The sequence below is a fragment of the Mobula birostris genome, chromosome 4 (genome assembly GCF_030028105.1).
Source record: "Mobula birostris isolate sMobBir1 chromosome 4, sMobBir1.hap1, whole genome shotgun sequence".
Classification (NCBI taxonomy): domain Eukaryota; kingdom Metazoa; phylum Chordata; class Chondrichthyes; order Myliobatiformes; family Myliobatidae; genus Mobula; species Mobula birostris.
In genome coordinates this window covers 129,870,116-129,891,113 of record NC_092373.1, presented here as the reverse complement: position 1 = coordinate 129,891,113, position 20,998 = coordinate 129,870,116, and the positions used below count along the sequence as shown (strand labels likewise).

The following is a 20,998-nucleotide window of genomic DNA, read 5'->3' as shown; positions in this document are numbered from 1 at the left end:
TGACCAGTTACTCTATCTATAGTTTAACTGGTCGAAGGATAAATATTGGCCAAGCAACAATTCTGTTGCTTTTCTTTGACTAGTGCAGTTGTATTTTTGTATCTATTTGGAAGGGCAGGCATTGCCTCTATTTAAATTTTCTTCTGAAAGAAGGCAAATCCAAAGGTGCAACTTTCTTAACTGCTATGCTGAAGTGTCATGTAGGTTATGTGCTCAAATCTCTGTTGTGAGGCTTGAGGTGAGAGCATCCTATTAAGCCCAGGCTGACATGAAAGTTAAATAGACCAATACATCACAGTCACACATTATGGAAAGCTCTGAAACAAATAACAGAAGAAATTTTGAACATTTCTAAACAAAAAATGTGCAATTTTTGATTAGTTTAAAAATTCTTAAGTTTATTTTGAGGATTTAAAAGATTTATTCTCCCAGAAGATGTTTGTTTTTATCAATATCCTTGTAATATGTCATTCTTTCACAGCACGGGAAACTATTCTGAAGCTCTCGAATATTTGAAAACATTTCTGGGCCTGGCTGAGAAAAGTGGTGATAAATGGAGTCTGGTGGATGCGTGCAAATTCCTTGGCATTATGTATAATAATTTGGTAGGTATCAGTTTTATACTGTATATAGGTTATGGGAATTGGAGTTAGTCTATGGTTGAGCACTGGTAACAAGACCCAGTTTTAATAAGCATCATACTCTGTATGGAAACTTGAAAAGCCTCCAAATTAGGCCATGTCAAGAACCCATGATGTCTGCCAAAAACAAGCATTAGGTCTCTGAAATGTAGAAATGAAGATCTGGATGAGAATGTACAAGGCATGGTTAGTAAGTTTCTAGGTGCTGCTGAAATAGGTTGTATCACAGACAGTGAAATAAGTTATCAAAAATTCCAGGTAGATCGTGATCGGTTAGGTATGCAGGCTGAGACTCGGCAAATGGCACTCAGTCTAGGTAAGTGCAAGGTGTTGCATGTTAGGAAGTCAAACCAGGGAAGAACTTAACAGTAAGTAGTAATGCCTTGAAGAGTGTGTTGGAGTAGAGGGGTCTAGGAGTGCAGGTACACAGTTCCTGAAAGTGGCATCACGGATGGACAGGATGGTGAAGAAGATGTTTGGCACACTGGACTTTATCGGTCAGGACATCAAATATAAGAGTTGGGAGATTAAATTGCAGTTGTATAAGATGTTGGTGTGATTGCACTTAGAGTATTGTGTGCAGCTTCAGTCACCCAGTAGAGGAAAAACATCATTAAGTTGGAAAAGAGAGCAAAGAAAATTAATAAGAAAGTACAAGGAGTCAAGGGACTGAATAAGAGAGATTTTTAAAACACAAGCACGAGGAAATCTGCAGATGCTGGAAATTCAAGCAACACATAAAATGCTGGTAGAATGCAGCAGGCCAGGCAGCATCTATAGGAAGAAGTACAGTTGACGTTTCGGGCCGAGACCCTTCGTCGGGACTAACTGAAAGAAGTGATAGTAAGAGATTTGAGAGGGGGAGGGGGAGATCTGAAATGATAGGAGAAGACAGGAAGGGGAGGGATGGAGCTAAGAGCTGGAAAGTAAATTGGCAAGAAGATACAAGGCTGGAGAAGGGAGAGGATCATGTTACGGGAGGCCTAGGGAGAAAGAAAAGGTTTCATTTCATCAGAGGAAGATATAGTGAGAGGGACAGAGGGAGACGAAAGTGAGAAAGAAAGGGGGGAAAAATATATATATATGTATATAAATAAATAAATAAGGGATGGGGGTAAGAAGGGGAAGAGGGGCATTAACGGAAGTTAGAGAAATCAATGTTCATGCCATCAGGTTGGAGGCTACCCAGACGGAATATAAGGTGTTGTTCTTCCAACCTGAGTGTGGCTTCATCTTGACAGTAGAGGAGACCATGAATGGACATATCAGAATGAGAATGGGACGTGGAATTGAAATGTGTGGCCACTGGGAGATCCTGCTTTCTCTGGCGGACAGAGCGTGGGTGTTCAGTGAAACAGTCTCCCAGTCTGTGTCGGGTCTCGCCAATATATAGAAGGCCCCACCGGGAGCACCGGACGCAGTATATCACACCAGCCGACTCACGGGTGAAGTGTCGCCTCACCTGGAAGAACTGTCTGGGGTCCTGAATGTTGGTAAGGGAGGAAGTATAAGGGCATGTGTAGCACTTGTTCCGCTTACAAGGATAAATGCTGGGAGGGAGATCGGTGGGAAAGGATGGGGGGGACGAATGGACAAGGGAGTCGTGTAGGGAGCGGTCCCTGCGGAAAGCAGAAAGGGAGGGAGAGAAAGATGTGTTTGGTGGTGAGATCCCGTTGGAGGTGGCGGAAGTTACGGAGAATTATATGTTGGACCCGGAGGCTGGTGGGTTGGTAGGTGAGGACCAGGGGAACCTTATTCCTAGTGGGGTGGCAGAAGGATGGGGTGAGAGCAGATGTGCATGAAATGGGAGAGATGCGTTTGAGAGCAAAGTTGATGGTGGAGGAGGGGAAGCCCCTTTCTTTAAAAAAGGAAGACACCTCCTTCGTCCTGGAATGTCCTTCCGGGTGAGGCGACACTTCACCTGTGAGTCGGCTGGGGTGATATACTGCGTCCGGTGCTCCCGGTGCGGCCTTCTATATATTGGTGAGACCCGACGCAGACTGGAAGACCATTTCGCTGAACACCTACGCTCTGTCCGCCAGAGAAAGCAGGATCTCCCAGTGGCCACACATTTTAATTCCACATCCCATTCCCACTCTGATATGTCCATCCATGGCCTCCTCTACTGTCAAGATGAAGCCACAGTCAGATTGGAGGAACAATACCTTATATTCCGTCTGGGTAGTCTCCAACCTGATGGCATGAACATTGATTTCTCTAACTTCCGTTAATGCACCTCCTCCCCTTCTTACCCCATCCCTTATTTATTTATTTATTTCCCCCTTTCTTTCTTTCTTTCTTTCTTTCTTTTTCTCTCTCTCTCTCTCTTCTCCCTCTGTTCCTCTCACTATATCTCCCTCTAATGAGAAAAAGCCTTTTCTTTCTCCCTAGGCCTCCCATCCCATGATCCTCTCCCTTCTCCAGCCTTGTATCTTCTTGCCAATTTACTTTCCAGCTCTTAGTTCCATCCCTCCCCCTCCTGTCTTCTTCTATCATTTCAGATCTCCTCCTCCCCCTCCTACTTTCAAATCTCTTACTATCTCATCTTTAAGTTAGTGCTGATGAAGGGTTTCGGCCCAAAACGTCGACTGTACCTCTTCCTATAGATGCTGCCTGGCCTGCTGCGTTCCACCAACATTTTAAATAAGAAAGACGTTGGGCTGGCAAGGACTTTATTTCTTGGAGCATAGGAAACTAATGGGTGACCTTATAGTGGTGTACAAAATCATGAGGGGCATAGATAGGGTAAATGCACACCGTCTTTTTCTCCAGGGAGAGCAAACCAAAAATTAGAGGGCATGTATTTGTGGGGAAATGTTTAAAAGGTCCCGAGGGGCACTTCTTCATGCAAAAGCTAGAGCGTACATGGAACATATTTCCAGAGAAAGTACATCAGGGGGTAGTAAAATGAAATACTTTTCAACAAGAAAATGGATGGAAAAGGTTTAGAATGGATACAGGCCAAATGCAGGCAAATGGGACTAGCTTAGGTGGGCACATTGGTCAGCATGGCTGAGTCAAGCTGAAGGGCCTGTTACCACGCTGTATACACTATTACTCAGTGATATTCTGGAATTCTTGATCTAACCAAAGAGATATTTTACTAATCCTGTGCAGTTAACTGCCTCAGGATAGGATGGTTGCCTATGTAGATGATCTTATAGGTCTGTAGCAGGTTAGAGGATGAATTTTAAACAGTGAGGAAGGCACCAGATGCATCTTACAGGAAAAATGAGTATATTTTTAGTATAGTAGAGCCACTGACTCACAATGTCAGAGATACTGTTTCAATCCTGTTCTCAGGTACTGTCTGCAAACAGTTTCTATATTCTCTGTATTGATTACATGGGCTTTTATCAGGTGCTCTGATATCCTCACACACCTCTAAGATACAGTATGTGAGTTTCTGGGTTAGCTAAACACTGCAAATTGCCCCAGTTACAGATGAGTGGTAGAATCTGGGGAGAGTTATGAAAATGGAATAAATAACAGGATTAACACAGAGTTTGTGTAAATGGGTGGTTGATGATCGGCACAGACCTAGTAGGCTAGTGGGCCTGTTTCCATGCAATATCTCTCTTTGACTCAGTTAAATGTAAGCAAAAAATGCCAGAGACATTCAGCAGGTCAGGCAACATCTACAGAAAGAGAAACAAAGTCAGTGTATCAGGCCAAACATCTTCTGTCAGTAACAATGAAAGGCCTTTGACCATGAATGTTTTTCTGTTTCTCTCTTCATGGATGCTACCTGACATGAAGTTCAACTTCAAGTTCAGTTTATTGTCATTCAACTGTACTCGTGTATACTATCAGGTGCATAACACAGTACATATAAGTCACGCACATAACACATAATAAAGTAATATTATCTCAAATAATAAGATGCATATACAAGTTTAAAAAGGAAATAGGATAACACTGCTGACACTTCATACATGATGGGACTCGAGTGGTGCCAGGGAATTTAGTAGTCTTAAGCCTGGGGGAAGAAACTGGTCCTAATGCTATGATACTTCCTGCCTAATGGTAGACGGTCAAAGAGGTTGTGGGATGGATGGGAGTAATTATTGACAATGCTTATATTCCTCTGTATCCAGTGCTCCTGATAAATATCTCTGATGGCTGGAAGAGAGACCCAAAGGTCATCTCAGCAGTCCTTGCAATTGTTTTTAAGGACTTGTGGTCAGATGTCTTGCCAATTTCCATAACAGATGATGATGCTGCTGATCAGGACACTCTCAATGGAGAGAAAAGAGCCTCAATCTCCTCAAGAAATAGAGACGCTGCTGTGTTTTCTTGACCAAAGAAGTGATGTTGAGGAACCAGGTTTGATCATCTCACTGTCCACGGAAGAGCCGTGTATGTGCAGTGAGGAGTTATCACCCTGCACCTTCCTGAAGTACACAATCATCTCTCTTTGGTTTGTCCACATTGAAACACAAGTGCTTGCACCATTCTACCAGCCGTTCTATATCCTCTCCGTATGGTGTCTCATCGCTGTTGTGATGAATCCACCCACTGTTGTGTCATCAGTGAACCTGATGATTTGGTTTGAACTGGATGCAGCAGTGCAGTCATGCATCAGCAGCAGAGTGAGTACACAGCCTTGGGAAGCACTAACGCTCAGTGTGATGGAGCTAGAGATGTTTCTGCCAAAATGAACTGACAATGCATGGCTTTTCTGTCAAGCAGTGTAGGATCCAGTTACAGAGAGAGGTATTGGGACCCAACGAGGACAGTTTACCCTCCAGCTTCTGAGGGGTGATAATACTAAGTGCCAAGCTGAAGTCAATAAACTGTAAGCTGGCATATGAGGAACCATTTTCAAGTTGGGAGAGGACGGAGTGAAGTGAACCAATTTGAGTGTGAACTGGAAATGGTCCAATGGGCACTGGGATGTGGGTGGCTGTCTTGAAGCCTGATGGGACTGTGTAATGTTCCAGAGTGATGTTGAAGATGTCTATTAGAACCTCAGTTAACTGGGCTGCACAGTCCCTCAGCACCTGACCAGGTATGTTATCAGGCCCCGCAGATTTACATGGGTTGACCCTGGCTAGGGTCTTCCCCACATCAGGTATGGCCAGACAGAGTGCCTGTTCCTCAGGGTTAATGGTGGCCTTCCTCGCCAGCACATCATTCTGTGCATCAAATCTAACGTAAAAGACACAGCCTATCAGGAAGAGAAGTGCACTGCCGTTGATGTGTAGACTTGAAGTCCATTATGGACCAAATGCCCTCCCACATGCAGCTGAGGCAGAAGCTAGAACTTAAGTTTGAGAAGTTAGAGACATCACAAGTGTATGCAGCGTGGTAGTTCAAGTAATGAAATGCTCCTCCTGTGAGACGTGGGATTTCATGGTAACTAACAGTCTCTCTGATGCCTACATCTGCAGAAAGTGCACTCAGCTTCAGCTCTCGCCTGACTGACAAGGCCAACGAACTCGACTAGAGCTGAATGCCCATAGGACCATCCAGGAGGCTGAAATCTTCATAGGTGAGGCTTTTACTGAGATAAACACACCCACAGTGCTGGCTTCAGGCAATAGATGGCTGACCGCCAAGAGAAGTAAAGGAAGTAAGCAGTCAGTGCAGGGTTCCCCTGTGACCATTTCCCTCAGCAACAAGTATATCCCTTTGAATACTGCTGGGCAGTTGACCTATCAGGACACAGCAGCAGTTGCCGGGCCAGTGGCACTGTGGCCAGCTCAGACTCAGCAGGTACAAAGAGGATGGGTTACACCTGAACCTAAAAAGGTCTAATATCCTTACAGGCAACTTTGCTAGGCCTTTTTGGGAGGGTTTTAACTAGTTTTGCATGGGGATGAGAACCAAAGTAATAGGGCTAAGGATGGGGCAGTTGGTATACAAATCAGTGCAGTGGTAGTGAGACTGTGAGGAAGGACAGACAGATGATAGGACAACATCACAGTTGGTGCAATGAGGTGAAGTACAACATGGAGACAAAATCGAAAAGGATGATGAATACAGTGTTACATTTGAATGCGCACAGAATTCAGAATACAGAATATGGTAGATGATCTTGTAGTGCAGTTAGAGATTGACAGGTATAATGGTGTGGGCATCACGGAGATGTGGCTGAAAGAAGATTATAGTTGGGAGCTTAACATCCAAGGGTACACTTTGTATTGAAAGGATAGGCAGGTTGACAGAGCGGGTGGGATGGCACTGTTGATATGTAATGAAATCAGATCCTTGGAAAGAGGTGACATGGGGTTGAAAGGTGTAGAATCCTTCTGGGTAGAGTTGAGAAACTGCAAGCGTAAAAAGACCCTGATGGGAATTGTATCCAGGCCTCTGGACAGTAACCAAGATTTGGGCTACAAATTACAATTGGAGACAAAAAAACATGTCAAAAGGCAAAAAGGCAATGTTCTGACGCTCGTGGGGAATTTCAATATGCAGAGAGATTGGGAAACTCCAATTGGTGCTGGATCCCCAAAAGAGGAAATTTATAGAAAGCCTATACTTCTTAGAGCATATTGTGGTTGAGCCCACAGGGGGAAAGGCAATTCTGGATTCAGTGTTGTGTGATGGTTCAGAAGCTTAAGGTAAAGGAACCCTTGGGAGACAGTGAGCATAATATGATAGAATTCATCCTGCAGCTAGAGAGGGGAAAGTCAGATCTATCAGTATTATAGTGAAATAAAGAGTATTACAGAGGCATGAGAAAGGAGTTGGCCAAAGTTGATTGGAAGGGGTCACCAGCAGGGATGACAGCAGGAGAGCAATGGTGAGAGGTTCTGGGAGCAATGATCAATACATTGCAAAGATGAAGAAGTATTTTAAAGGATGAGACAACTGTGCCTGACATGCAAAGTCAAAGGCGCGTAAAAGCGAAAGAGAGGGCATATACTATAACAAAAATTAGTGGGAGGTTAGAGGATTGGGAAGTTTCTAAAAACCAACAGAAGTAAACTAAAAAAGCCATAAGGAGAGAAAAGATGAAATATGAAGGGAAGCTTGCCAATAATATATAAAAAAACAAAATATTTTTTTCAGATATATAAAGAGCAATAGAAAGGTGGGAGTGGATATTGGACTGCTAGAAAATGACATTGAAAAGGTAGTAATAGGGGACAAAGAAATAGCAGATGAAGTTAATTGTATATTGTATCAGTCTTTACTGTGGGAGACATTAGCAGTATACAAGAAATTCAGCAGTGTCAGGGAGCAGAAGTCAGTGTTACGAAGGAAGAAGGTGTTTGGGAAGCTGAAAAGACTGGTGCTAGATACATAAGTCACCTGGATCATATGGACTACACTCCAGGTTTCTGACTGAGGTAGCAGAAGAGATTGTGGAGGCATTAGTAATGATCTTACAAGAATTGCAAGATTCTGGAATGGTTTCAGAAGACTGGAATATTGCAAATATCACTCCACTCTTTAAGAAGGGAAGGAGACAGAAGAAAGGAAATTATAAACCAGTTAGTCTGACATCAGTGATTGGGAAGATTTTGAAGTTCTTTATTAAGAATGTGGTTTCAGGAGGCGCATGACAAAGTAGGCCAAAGTCAGCATGATTTCCTTAAGGGGAAATCTCACCTAACAAATCTGTTGGAATTCTTTGAGGAAATAACAGGCAGGATAGATGAAGGAGAGTCAGTGGATGTTGTTTAATTAGATTTTCAGAGGGCCTCTGACAAGGTGTGGCACATGAGGCTGCTTAACAAGAAAACAGCCCATAGTATTATAGGAAAGATAGTAACATGGATAGAAAATAGGCTGACTGGCAGGAGGCAGTGAGTGGGAATAAAAGGGGCCTAATCTGGTTGACTGCGAGTGACTAGTGGTGTTCTGGAGGGTTTGGTATTGGGACTACTACTTTTCAAATTATATGTCAGTGATTTGGTTGGCAGAATTTTTGGCTTTGTGGCCAAATTTGCAGATGATACAAAGATACACAGAGAAGCAGATACTGTCGAGGAAGCAGGTTGTTTGCAAAAGGACTTGGACAGATTGGGTGATTGGGGAAAGAAGTAGCAAAGGGAATATAGTGTAGGGAAATGTGTCCTCTTGCACTTTGATAGAAGGAATAAAAACAGAGTATATTCTAAATGGGGAAAAAAATCAAAATTCAGAGGTGCAAATGGACTTGGGAGTCCTTGTGCAGGATTTCCTAAAGGTTATCTCGTAGGCTGAGTTGGTAGTAAGGAAGGTAAATGCAATGTTTGTATTCATTTTGAGAGGACTAGAATATAAAAGCAAGGATATGATGCTGAGGCTTTATATGGCATTGGTCAGACCACACTTGGAGTGTTGTGAGCATTTTTGGGCTTTCTATCTAAGAAACAATGTGCTGGGCATTAGAGAGGGCCCAGAGGAAGTTCACAAGAATGATTCCAGGAGTGAAAGAGTTAACTCATGAGCATTTGATGGGTCCAGGCCTGTATTCGCTGGAGTTTAAAAGAATGGGGGCATACTGAAGCTGATTGAATATTGAAAAGCCTAGACTGAGTGGATATGGAAGGATGTTTTCTATAAGGGGTGAGTCTAGGACCAGAGGGCACAGCCTCAGACTAGAGCAGGGGTTCCCAACCTAGGGTCACAGATACCTCAGTTATTGGTAGGGGTCCATGGCATAAAAAGGTTGAGAACCCCTGAAATAGAACGATGTCCATTTAGAACAAAGCTGAGAAGGTATTTCTTTAGCCAGAGGTTGGTGAATCTGTGAAATTCATTGCCTCTGACAGCTGTAGAGACCAAGTCATTGAGCATATTTAAAGCTGAAGTTGATAGTTTCTTGGTTAATCATGGTGTCAAAGGTTACAAGGTGAAGGCAGGAGAAAGGGGTTGAGAGGATAATTAGTCATGATGGAATGGCAGAGCAGGCTCACAGGGCCAAGAGGCCTAATTTTGCTCCTATGTCTTAATGTGTTATGCTTCCAGTGTCACAGAAATTACTGTATATTCTCTGTGAATAATACTGTTTTGCCTTCCTGATGGGATGGGAAGGTACAGCTCTTGCTGACCTGAGTGCTGTCTTATGCCCCGATCTGAAGGTGGCATCGTGCCCATACCTTTGCTGTTAGCCATGATTTCTGATTTGCCTTATGTGGATGTGTTTATTATCAGTGACGTCCTCAAAGCACTTCTCTATGTAGGCAGTCACAGATCTCACGTATTCATCAATGTTAACGTGATGATCGTAGGTTGCTGCCTCCCTGAACATGATCTAAGGTGCATCCAGCACTTTCTCTTTTTGTCTTACATTTCCAGCATCAGTTTTTTTTTTTAAATTTTTACATCATAAATAAGTACTTCATTTTTGGCTGTGAGTTTTGTCTCCAACAGAGGCAACAATCTACCTCAACCATGACATGGACAACACCACCAAGTATCAAGTTCCCTATGACTCTGAACTTTAATGCCATGGGCAATCAGGGCACATCAGCAACATTGCTATGTATATCTAAGTGTTAGGGTATCAAAAAGGGTTTCTGCATCTTCTTAGCAGCTGAAAGAATGAAGCTGAGTAAGAGTGTATTATCTTGTGTGCTTGTTGAAATACGGAATACTGTGATCACATCTTTCTAATACAGTCTAAAATTATCTTTGAACATTATCTAGCTTTGTTCATCTTTTTCCAGCTTTTAAAAAAGAATATCGATCGACCATTAAATAAGAACACTCTTTTAACAGTGGTACCAGATCTGTGCTCTTTATCTGTTCCATTCATTTTTTTAGATACTGACTCACCTTCTAATCCATTTCCATTGTTTACAGCTATCACTAATGAATTGTGGCAATTGTTTTCACTTTGTCATTATACCCATGTTTATTTGATATTGCCATTGAGTTCTCTTTTGCTTTCCTATTAAGTGCAAAATATCAAAGTTAGAGGTAGAAATGTTGCAAATACATTGTCTTGCACCATCTTCAGTAACTTGCTAGAATCACTGAAGGACAGATTCATGTATGGCTGAAGTCTTTTTTTAGATTAGCAATGGTAAAGTTAAGAGTAAATAAATAAAGACTTCTTTTTAAACTTTGTGTCAATGTGAAGCAAGGTTTTTAGGGATTACTCCTGGGAAAATCATTGGCATGTCAGCCATGAACTTCTCATAAAGTGAATAGGTGGTAAGTAACAAGTAGGTACCTGAAGATTATTGAGAAGAGTTCCCTGCAAGTGCCACTTTCCAATGGAAGTTCCCAATTGCAGAATTACTCCATAACATTATTCTAGCATATCACTGAAGAATGAATTATTACTGGCAGTGTTAGTTGCCAGCTAGAGGCATAAAAAGGAAATCTAATTAAACAACTTCCACAACTCTTCTTTGTCTATTCTACCTGTTATTTCCTAATAGAATTCCAACATTAGTAGAGAAAGCTGAGGAACATTGTAAGCTGAAAAGGAGAAAGAGTTTACAAATTGCAATCAAAATAGTTTTGAGGAAACTAAAATTATTATGATTTTGCTTTTGTCTAGTAGACAGGTTGATTGTCAACTATAACAGATGTCAGGTGAGTATTTCACCCTGTAACAATGTCAGTGTTCAAGGCTGTAAAACTACCGTTCACTTAAAGACTGTTCTTCACAAGTAGGACCTAATTTGCAATCATAACTAGAATGGCATTTGAGTTACAATTTTTTGACAATAGCAATGGCATTGACAATGACCTTGTCAAAAGCACTTTTCATCTCCTTTGAGCATTCTTTGAGATACTCTTGCGTAATGCTACATGTATAATACCAAATAAAAATGTATGTGTGTCATGATTGGCTGTGCTCCTTTTATCCTCTGCTTTCAATCTCATGTTGCAGCTGTAGTATTTCTTTCTCAAAGATGATTTTTAAAACTCTGTGAAAGTATACGCAAAAATGTATAATTCAAATAAAAGGAATGCCATATTTGAAGTGTGAATGTACCTTGGTTATAGATTGTGGGAGGCAATTGTGATGTGATCACTGCAGAATTATGCATTACTTATAAGATCATAGACCAGATAGGGATCAAGTTAGTATCTAAAGAAGACTGCAAGAAATATCAAAGCATTATATTAGTATTTTAAACACCTTTTTCAATACTTTAAGTTTAATAGTTAAATTAAGGTTTCTATCCGTGACCACGTGAAAACATTATGACTTAAAACAGCAGAAATGTTTTTAATTCTTGGTGTTCATTGCAAGCATAAATGAAGAGAAAGGTCAGAAGATCATAATACTTCTCATATTAGGTTCAATGGCAAGATGTTGTACTTGCTCACATTTCACTGTTGGCTTAATATATGCCCTTCATGTACAAGCTTAGAATTTCAAATTGCAGTAATATTTTTTTCACTTTCATATATTTTAACTAGAAATGAATTCCCGCACAGAAAGATTACTGATCTGTTTTTGTTACTCAAGCAATGAGACAAGGTTTTTTTAAATCATGACCTTGGTCTGTGTATTAAGAAGAAACTACTGAAGTTCTGTTATTTTTCTTTCATGCAAAACAGTTAAATAAGTGGCATTTCCAAACGCAAACTCTTATTTGCTTCACTGAACAACTTCTTCTGTAACATTTCATAACAGGGTCAATACAATGTAGCCTGCGATTACATTTGCCGAGGATACGAGATTGCAATGACCTTGGGTGATCTACGTTTAGTAGAGATAATGCAGGTTCACTTCGGCATCTATAAGGCTCATACAATGATGACCACATATTGTCATTGTGTTGAAGCTGCTGGACACCTGGATCTTGAGCGTTTGGTGACATGGAAGGATAGCAGAGTAGACATGTTCACTGACTCCAGTATGGAAGGTAAGTTGTTGAGCACAGAGCATAATGATGACTCTGGATTGTTAATGGATCACTTTAATCATTTTACATCAATCATTGTTCTACTTCCTTACTTATTTTGAGTTTACATTCTTTTTTATTCTGAAACACGGCTGGATGTTTGTAAATGTGATGCAGCTAATGTGCCATCCAATGTAACTGATTACATGATTAATGTGTTAATTGATATTAGCAGGTGGAGCCAGTTTGCTATAAAAAAAAATGTCCTGGTGCCATCACAGTAAAAAGCTGGATAAAATGACGGTTAGTCTCTGCTAATAATCTCAATTGTGATTGGTCTGGTTCACCATCCATGCACGCTGCATGCACTATTCCCACAGTTGCACTGCTGTGACCATATCACAAGGGGAGCTATCTGTGGGTGGTTACTAGCTTCAGGCAGCAGATCAACTGTCTTTAAAGTGCTTCTGATGAGATTTTAAAGTATTTAAATAACTGACAGCATTAAGATTACTGAAAAAACTGTTTACATAAAAATACCTTTGTGCACTAGAAAATTAGATACATTTAAATTTTGAAAGATAAGGCAATAAAACACACATCTCCAGTTATCTTTTCAATCAAGGTTGAAATGAATGGGGTCACATTACATTCACTAGCCATCCCTGCAAGAAAGCGCAGAGGTGCGTTAGATCTCCAGACCTGAGACATATGTTTTCCCGAGCTAGACTGAAATGCTAAAACAAGCAGAAGAGCAATAGATCAGATGCATCAGCATGTGACCTGAAACTCATTCCTGACCTCTGCATGGCAATGCATAGCCACATTAATCAGAATAGAACTAACACACACTGTGGCAAGATGGCAGTTCTTTACAGAGCAGAAGACCAGCACAAGACAGCCCATTGTGATCTATTTTAGTCAGTGTGTGGATGCTGGTTATGAAACAAACAAAAAATGATTATGTCAACTTTATTCTATATTAACAAGGATAATATTCTAATTGTTTGTATGCTTTAGTATAATGAAATATATTTTACAAAATTGGAAATATATTTTGATATGTATTGTTTAATATTATATTAAATATTATATCTAAAGTTAGAGTATATCACAAATTTCATGCTTCATTGTGTTACTGGCCACAAAGGAAGCTTGATTTGTTGTTAGAGCAGCATAATGTTATTTGAATTCTACTGTATGTTGCTGCCTTATAGCATTAATAGTTCTGGTGATAATGTGGAAGCAAGGGATTAATCTATTAATGTAATATTTTAAATGTATAAATTTATATATTGTTTTCATATCTAATTTATGATTTGTGGTTAAGAAGAATAATTACAAATTTATTATTTGTCTTATTCATTGATGTAAGGTTTTTGAAGGATTTTGTATTAAGATTTGCATACTGCCATTTTTTAATATTTACAGTAAATATTTAGTTGAAACATTATTTGTTAGTTACAATTGCCTGCATAGTTTGGAAGAGTTGATCCTGTGTCAGACTTTGGAATATTCACTGAGACACAATGCTAGGTGTTTAACAAGAGCGATTTCATGGAACTGGTTGGGGAAATGGGATGAGTGATGCTAGGAACAGTGTATTAGTGATAAATTGAGCAAGGCAGAAAGTTGGCCTCAAAGGTCAATCTGCTAAAATTCAGGTTTTACAGAAAATGTCGAGGGGCAACCAGTCTACTCTCTCCCAAAATACTTGGAACAACTGCATATAATCATGAATCCTACTTTGCAGTTGAGTTTCCCAGACTTCAGGATACAAACATACTCCTTCTCAGAAATAGGATTCCAAACCCATCCATCTCAACAAAAGGATTTGTGAATTAGACCTATTAATCGTGCAGCCTGCTTTAAATTGCCACAGGAACTGAGGTTGCCACCAGTCCTGTATTGAAGACCCATATTTAGGTGGAAAATTGGTGGCCCCATTCAAAGTCCTTACAAGATGCACCTTTCCTTTAGGCTTCTTCGTCAGTAAGATTACAGAACATATAAGTAAAGCCCTGGACGGGTTCCGAAATAATACTTATCCTGGAGTCTCTTAACAAACACAATGACCAGCAGTATTTGAGTATCTTGTAGCAATCCTCCAATTGTCCAAAAAACACTGGGAGGCAGAACAAGACACAGCCCACAGTAACTTTGACAGCTGCCTAAGCCACATCCAAATCCAGCCAGCAGATTGAGCTGTCAAATACTGCTATTTGCAGCTGCCATATATGAGAAGGAGGATCAAGAAGAAATGGAGTGTGGAGGAAGAAGGAGAAGAGTAATAGACCCAGGAACAACATCTTAAGAACTCATTTGAAATACAATGTTGAAATACAGTAACGTACTGGTGGCTAAGAATGTCAATGAATTCGCAACCTGTCAGGGATAAAATACACATACAATGGAGTTATTACTCTGGTATGTGGGGAAACTCTGATGTATTCATTCTCTCTCACCTTCACCCAAATCAACTCCCCACATACTGTTGAATTATGTGGGTTAGTAAATGTTCAGAGCGGTGCAGCAAATGAATGTTAAGAACGAGCAGAGCAAAGTCATAACAAACCTATTTTCTCTAATTATGTCATTAACGTTCATTGCTTCACCAGAAATATACAAAATCATACAGAACAAACAGAAAGTGGAATTAAAACAAGCTCATTTTGTAGGATTTAGGCACTGTAAGTAATTTTGGCATTAAGTAATTATCCCTTATTACCCTTGAGAAGTTCATGGAGCTATAGTAAATTATTGAATATTTTTGTTGATTAAAGATACTCCCACTATGCTGTTGTAAGACATTCTAGTACATAGGCACACGATTGCAAGGTATTCTATTTTGAAAACAGATTGATATGCAACCTGAAGAATTTCAGATGGACATGTTCACAAGTGCTAGGTGCCCTTGATATTCTGAATGGCTATAGTTGTGAATTTGTAAGGTGCTATTAAGCATTATTATCCATATTGTTTATGGTAAGTAATGTAGCCACAGGTTGCTCTGTCCTGAAGGTGTCAAGGTTCATGAGTTATTGTTAGTACTGCATAGTACTCGATCCTGCTCCTGATTGTATGTTCTGGTTGGTGGAAAGACTTTGCTCATTTACTAAAGGGTGACAAAGATTGACATTTATTTATTAATATCTGTGTATATATCTGTCTGTGTATTTATTTAGAGATGCAGTGCAGAGGAGGCCCTTTTGACCCAGCAACCCACCTGTTTAACACTAGCTAATTACAGGACAATTTACAATCACCAATTAATCTTCTAACCAGTGCATCTTTGGGAGGAAACCAGAGCACCCAGAGGAAATCCACACTGTTCATGGGGAGAATGTACAAACTCATTAGCTCCTCTGGTGCTGGAATTGTACTCCAAATTCCAGAACACCCCTAGATGTGATAGAAAATACTAACCACTACGCTACCTGTGGTCAATATTTATGTGGCTATTCCAGTTCAGTTTCTAGTTTCTCATTATCTGGTGCAAATAGCATGCTTTATTTTCAAAAAGTGGCATAGAACATTCCATGCATTTGATACCATCACATTAATGGGATCACATAGATACTCATCGTATACACATCAGGGAGAGTACAGAATTGACATTGATTTGGCTATATTCACATTCCATAAAAGCTACTTTGACCTTGAACAAAAGTAGGTAAGCGAGCATTTTGGAGATAGTGACTACTCCCTGACCTTTACCATAACCTTTGACAGGGATAGAGCAGGCGATATAGACAAATATTAAAAAGGAGGGAAGGCCGATTATGATGCTATTAGGTAGGAAGTTGGTAGCATAAATTAGGAACAGGTGTACTCAGGGAAATGCTCAAAGGAAATGTGAAAGTTGTTTACGAGCATTTCCATGGGATTCTGGGTAAGTTTGTCCCATTGAGGCAGGGAAAGGATGGTAGGGTGAAGGAACCATGGTTGACAGTAGATGTGGAACATCCAGTCAAGAGAAAGAAGTAAGTATACTTAAGGTTTAGGAAGCAAGTACAAGAGACGACTAGTGACAGTTATAAGATAGTCAGGAAGGTGTTTAAAAAGAAGCCTAGGAGAGCTAGAAGGATTAAGGATAACCCCAAGGTATTCTACACATAGGTAAAGAACAGGAGGATAATTAAAGTGAGGGTAGAACTGATCAGAGATAAAACAGGAAATGTGCCTGGAGTCAGAGGAGCCAAGGAAGATCCTTAGTGAATTCTTTACTTCAGTATTCACCAGTGAGAAGGACCTTGACGAACGTGAGGATAGCACCCAGAAAGACTTGGAGAGATTAGGGCAAAGAAGTGGCAGATGAAATACAACATAATAAAGTGTATGGTCATGCATGTTGTATAAGGAATAAACGTGTAAGTTATTTTGTAAACAGGGAACAAATTCAGAAATCAAAGGTGCAAAGGGACTTTGGAATCCAAGTGCAGGATTCCCTAATAGTTAACTTGCAGATTGAGTTGGTAGTAAGGAAGTAAAATGCAATGTTAGAATTCATTAGGCGAGGACTAGAATATATAAGCAATGATGTAATACTGAGACTTAATAAGGCACTAGCCATACTGTAATTTTTGGCTACATATCTAAGAAAGGATGTGCTGCCATTGGAAACAATCCAGAGGAGGTTTACGAGAATGATGCTGGGAATGAAAGGGTTAATGTATGAAGAGTGTTTGATGCCTCTGAGCCTGTACTCACTGGAGTTTAGCAGAATGCTGGGCTATCTCGTTGAAACATACCAAATATTGAAAGGCCTAGAAAGAATAGTTGTGGAGAGGATATTTCCAATAGTGGAAGAGTCTAGGACTAGAAAGCACAGCCCCACAATAGAAGGACATTCCTTTAGTACAGAGATGAGGAAGAATTTCTTTAGCCAGTTGGTGGTGATTCATTGCCACTGTAAAGGCCAAGTGATTTGGCATATTTAAAGCAGAGGCTGATAGGTTCTTGATGAATAAGAATCAAAGGTTACAGAGAAAAGAATGGGGTTGAAAGGGAAAATAAATCAACCCTGATCAAATGGCAGACCATATGTGACAGGTCGAATGGTCTAATTCTGCTCCTATAATTTATGTCTTATTGTCATATATTGGAACATGTCAACCTTAAGGAGGAGGATATGCTGGAACTTTTGATAAACATTGAATAGATAAGTTCCTGGGATCGGAATCAGAATCAGGTTTAATATCACTGGCATATGTCATGAAATTTGTTATTTTGTGGCAGCAGTCAGAAATATATTGCAATAAAAGTATTCCTAAACAGGAATATTTGATGACTCCCATTGGAGCTACATGCAAACAGTTGTCCCCTAATAGCACCATCTTAACATTGGATAGGATATACCCCAGGTTACTACTGGAATTGACTGAAGAGATTACTGCAGATTTGATGATGTTATCTGAGTTCACACTGGCCACAGGAATATCAGAGATTCAAGGATGGCAACCATTATTTATTTGTTGACGAAGGGTAAAATGGATAAGCCTAAGATTATAGACCAGTGGTCCCCAACCACCGGGTCGCAAAGCATGTGCTACTGGGCCGCGAGGAAACAATATGATTTGGCGATATGAAACGATATGAGTCAGCTGCACCTTTCCTTATTCCCTGTCACACCCACTGTTGAACTTGAACGCACGCAAGGTCATCAGTGACCCAAGACGTGCAAAGGAATGGGTCCGTGACCCATTTGTGAATGTCCCCGGTGAATCATCCATGTCAGCGCAGGAAAAGATCAACTCCTCGAGCTTGCAAATGACGGTGGGTTGAAAAGTATGTTTGACATAACATCTCTGCTGGCATTCTGGATCAAAGTCAAGGCTGAATATCCTGAGATAGCCACGAAAGCACTGAAAACATTGCTTCCATTTCCAACATCATATCGCTGCAAAGCGGAGTTTTCTGCAATGAAAACTAAATTGAAGAATAGAATGGATATAAGGAACCCCCTTTGAGTATCGCTGTCTCCCATCACCCCTCGATGGGACCATCTTGTTGCAGGAAAACAAGCCCAGAGCTCCCACTGATTCAGTGATATTGGTGTGTTGCAATGATTTTACATGTTCATACAAGGAAAATATGTGCTATGTGTTTAATATCCAAACATTACTTAAAATGTTATGATGCTATTGACTTTTAATTGACTTATCAATATTCATGCGAGGAAAAATATGTGCTGTGTGTTTAATATTAAATTTGTTAGATTAAACCCTTTTAGAAACAAAATTGAGTGTATTAGCCACTTATAAGTGACTTATAGTTGACTTGTCACCTATATTCCAGTTGTGATTAACACCCCCCCACCCCCCACCGGTCGGCCGGTCCGCAAGAATATTGTCAATATTAAACCAGTCCGCGGTGCAAAAAGCATTGGGGACCCCTGTTATAGACCAGTGAATTTTACATTAGTGCTGGGAAAACTACTGGAGAAAATTCTTAGAGACAGGATTTATGAGCATTTGGAGAGGCATATTCTGATTAGGGATAGTCAGCATGGCTTTGTGAAGGGCAGGTCATGCCTCACAAGTCTGATTGAGTTCTTCAAGCAAATGACAATATAAATGATGAAGCTAGAACTATGGATGTGGTGTATATGGATTTTATTAAGGTGTTCAACAAGGATCCCCATGGTAGGCTCATTCAGAATGTCAGTAAGCATGTGACTCAGGAAAACCTAGCTATGTGGATTCAGAATTGGCAAGCCCATAGAAGACAGAGGGTGGTAGCAGGTGGAGCACATTCTGCTTGGTATCTGCTCTGGGACCCTTGCTCTTTGTGATTTATATAGATGAGGAAGTGGAAGGATGGGTTAGTTTATACAGATGACATTAAGGTTGGTGATATTGTGAATAGCGTAGAAGGCTTTCGTAGATTACAATAGAACATTGATAGGATGCAACACTGATCTGAGAAGTGGCAGATGAAGTTAAATCCAGAAAAATTTGAAGTGATACACCTTGGAAGGTTGAACTTGAAGGCAAAGTACTCGGTTAATAGCAAGATTCTTAACAATGTGGAGGGGCACAGGGAGCTTGGGGTCCACATCCATAGATCCTTCAAAGTTGTTATGCATGGATAGGATGATTAAGAAGACGTACAATGTGTTGCCCATCATTAGTCAAAGGATTGTGTTCAAAATCATGAGTTAATGCTGCAGCTCTATAAAACACTTGGGGTATTGTGTTCATTTCTGATTGCCTGATTATAGGAAGGATGTGGAAGCTTTAGAGAGGGTGTAGAGGATATTTAGACCATAAGATGTAGTAGATTTAGGCCATTCGGCAGATCAAGTCTGTCCCGCCATTCCATCATGGCTGATTTATAATTCATTGCTGTCTGTGCAATGAATTCCACAGATTCATCACCCTCTGGCTAAAAATGATTACTCCTCATCTCTGTTTCAGATGAAGGTTCCTGTATTCTAAGGCTATGCCTTCTGGTCCTAGACTTGCCCACCATAGGAAACATCCTCTCCACATCCACTTTATCTAGGCCTTCAATAGGTTTAATTGAGATTTCCCCCCTCCCCCACCCCAATCTTCTAAACTGCAGCAAGTACAAACTTTGAGCCATCAAACACTCCTTTTGTGTTAACGTTTTCATTCCTGGAGTCATTCTCGTGAACCTCCTCTGGACCCTCTCCAATGCTAGCACCTTTTCTCAGATATGGGGCCCAAAACTGCTCATATTACTCCAAGTGCAGTCTAACAAATGCCTTATAAAGACTCAGCATTTCATTCTTGCTTCTTATATTCTAGTACTCCCAAAATGAATGCAAACATTCCATTTGCTTTCCTTACCACCGACTCAACCTGGAAGTTAATCTTTAGGAAATCTTGCACAAGGATTCCCAAGTCCCTTTGCACCTTTGAAGTTTGAATTTTCTCCTGGTTTATAAAATAGTCTACACTTTTATTCCTTCTACCATACACTTTGCTGCATTATATTCCATCTTCCACTTTGCCCATATTTTAATCAGTCTAAATCCTTCTGAAGACTCCTGGCTTCCTCAATAATATCTGTCCCACCACCTATCTTTGTATTATCCACACACTTGGCTACAAATCCATCAATTCTGTCATCTAAATCATTATACATATAACAACCATGCTGACTTTGGCCTATTTTATCATGTGCCAAGTGCCTTGAAATCTCATCTTTAATAGTGGGCTCCAACATCTTGCCAACCACTGAAGTCATACTAACTGGGCTGTAATTTCCTTTATTTTACCTCCCTTCCTTCTTGAAGAGTGGTGTGATGTTTGCAATCTTCCAGTCTTCCAGAACCATTCCAGAATCTAGTGATTCTTGAAAGATGACTACTAATGCCTCCACAATCTCTTCATTTATCTCTCTCAGAACCCTGGGGTGTAATCAAACTGGTTCAGGTGCTCTCTGGATTAGAGAACATGTCTTATGAGGAAAGGGTGAGGAAGCTGGGGCTTTTGTCTTTCAATGCAAGGAGGATGAGTGGAGACTTTATAGAGGTGTATAAGATGATGAGAAGCATTGATAGAGTAGACAGCCAACACCTTTTCCACAGGGCAGAAATAGCTAATATGAAAGGGCATAATTTTAAGCCAATTGGGGAAA

The 20,998-nt window shown here is 40.4% G+C and overlaps 1 protein-coding gene across 2 annotated transcripts in view; it reads left to right on the top strand.

Moving 5' to 3' along the window:
• ttc29 (tetratricopeptide repeat domain 29) overlaps positions 1–20,998 on the top strand; it is a 368,432-nt gene that overhangs the window by 224,491 nt on the left and 122,943 nt on the right. For both annotated transcript variants that reach the window (XM_072254722.1, XM_072254720.1), the window contains exons 9-10: positions 482–605; positions 12,181–12,412. In XM_072254722.1, the coding sequence (XP_072110823.1) occupies positions 482–605; positions 12,181–12,412 (356 nt within the window). The remainder of the gene's footprint in view (positions 1–481; positions 606–12,180; positions 12,413–20,998) is intronic.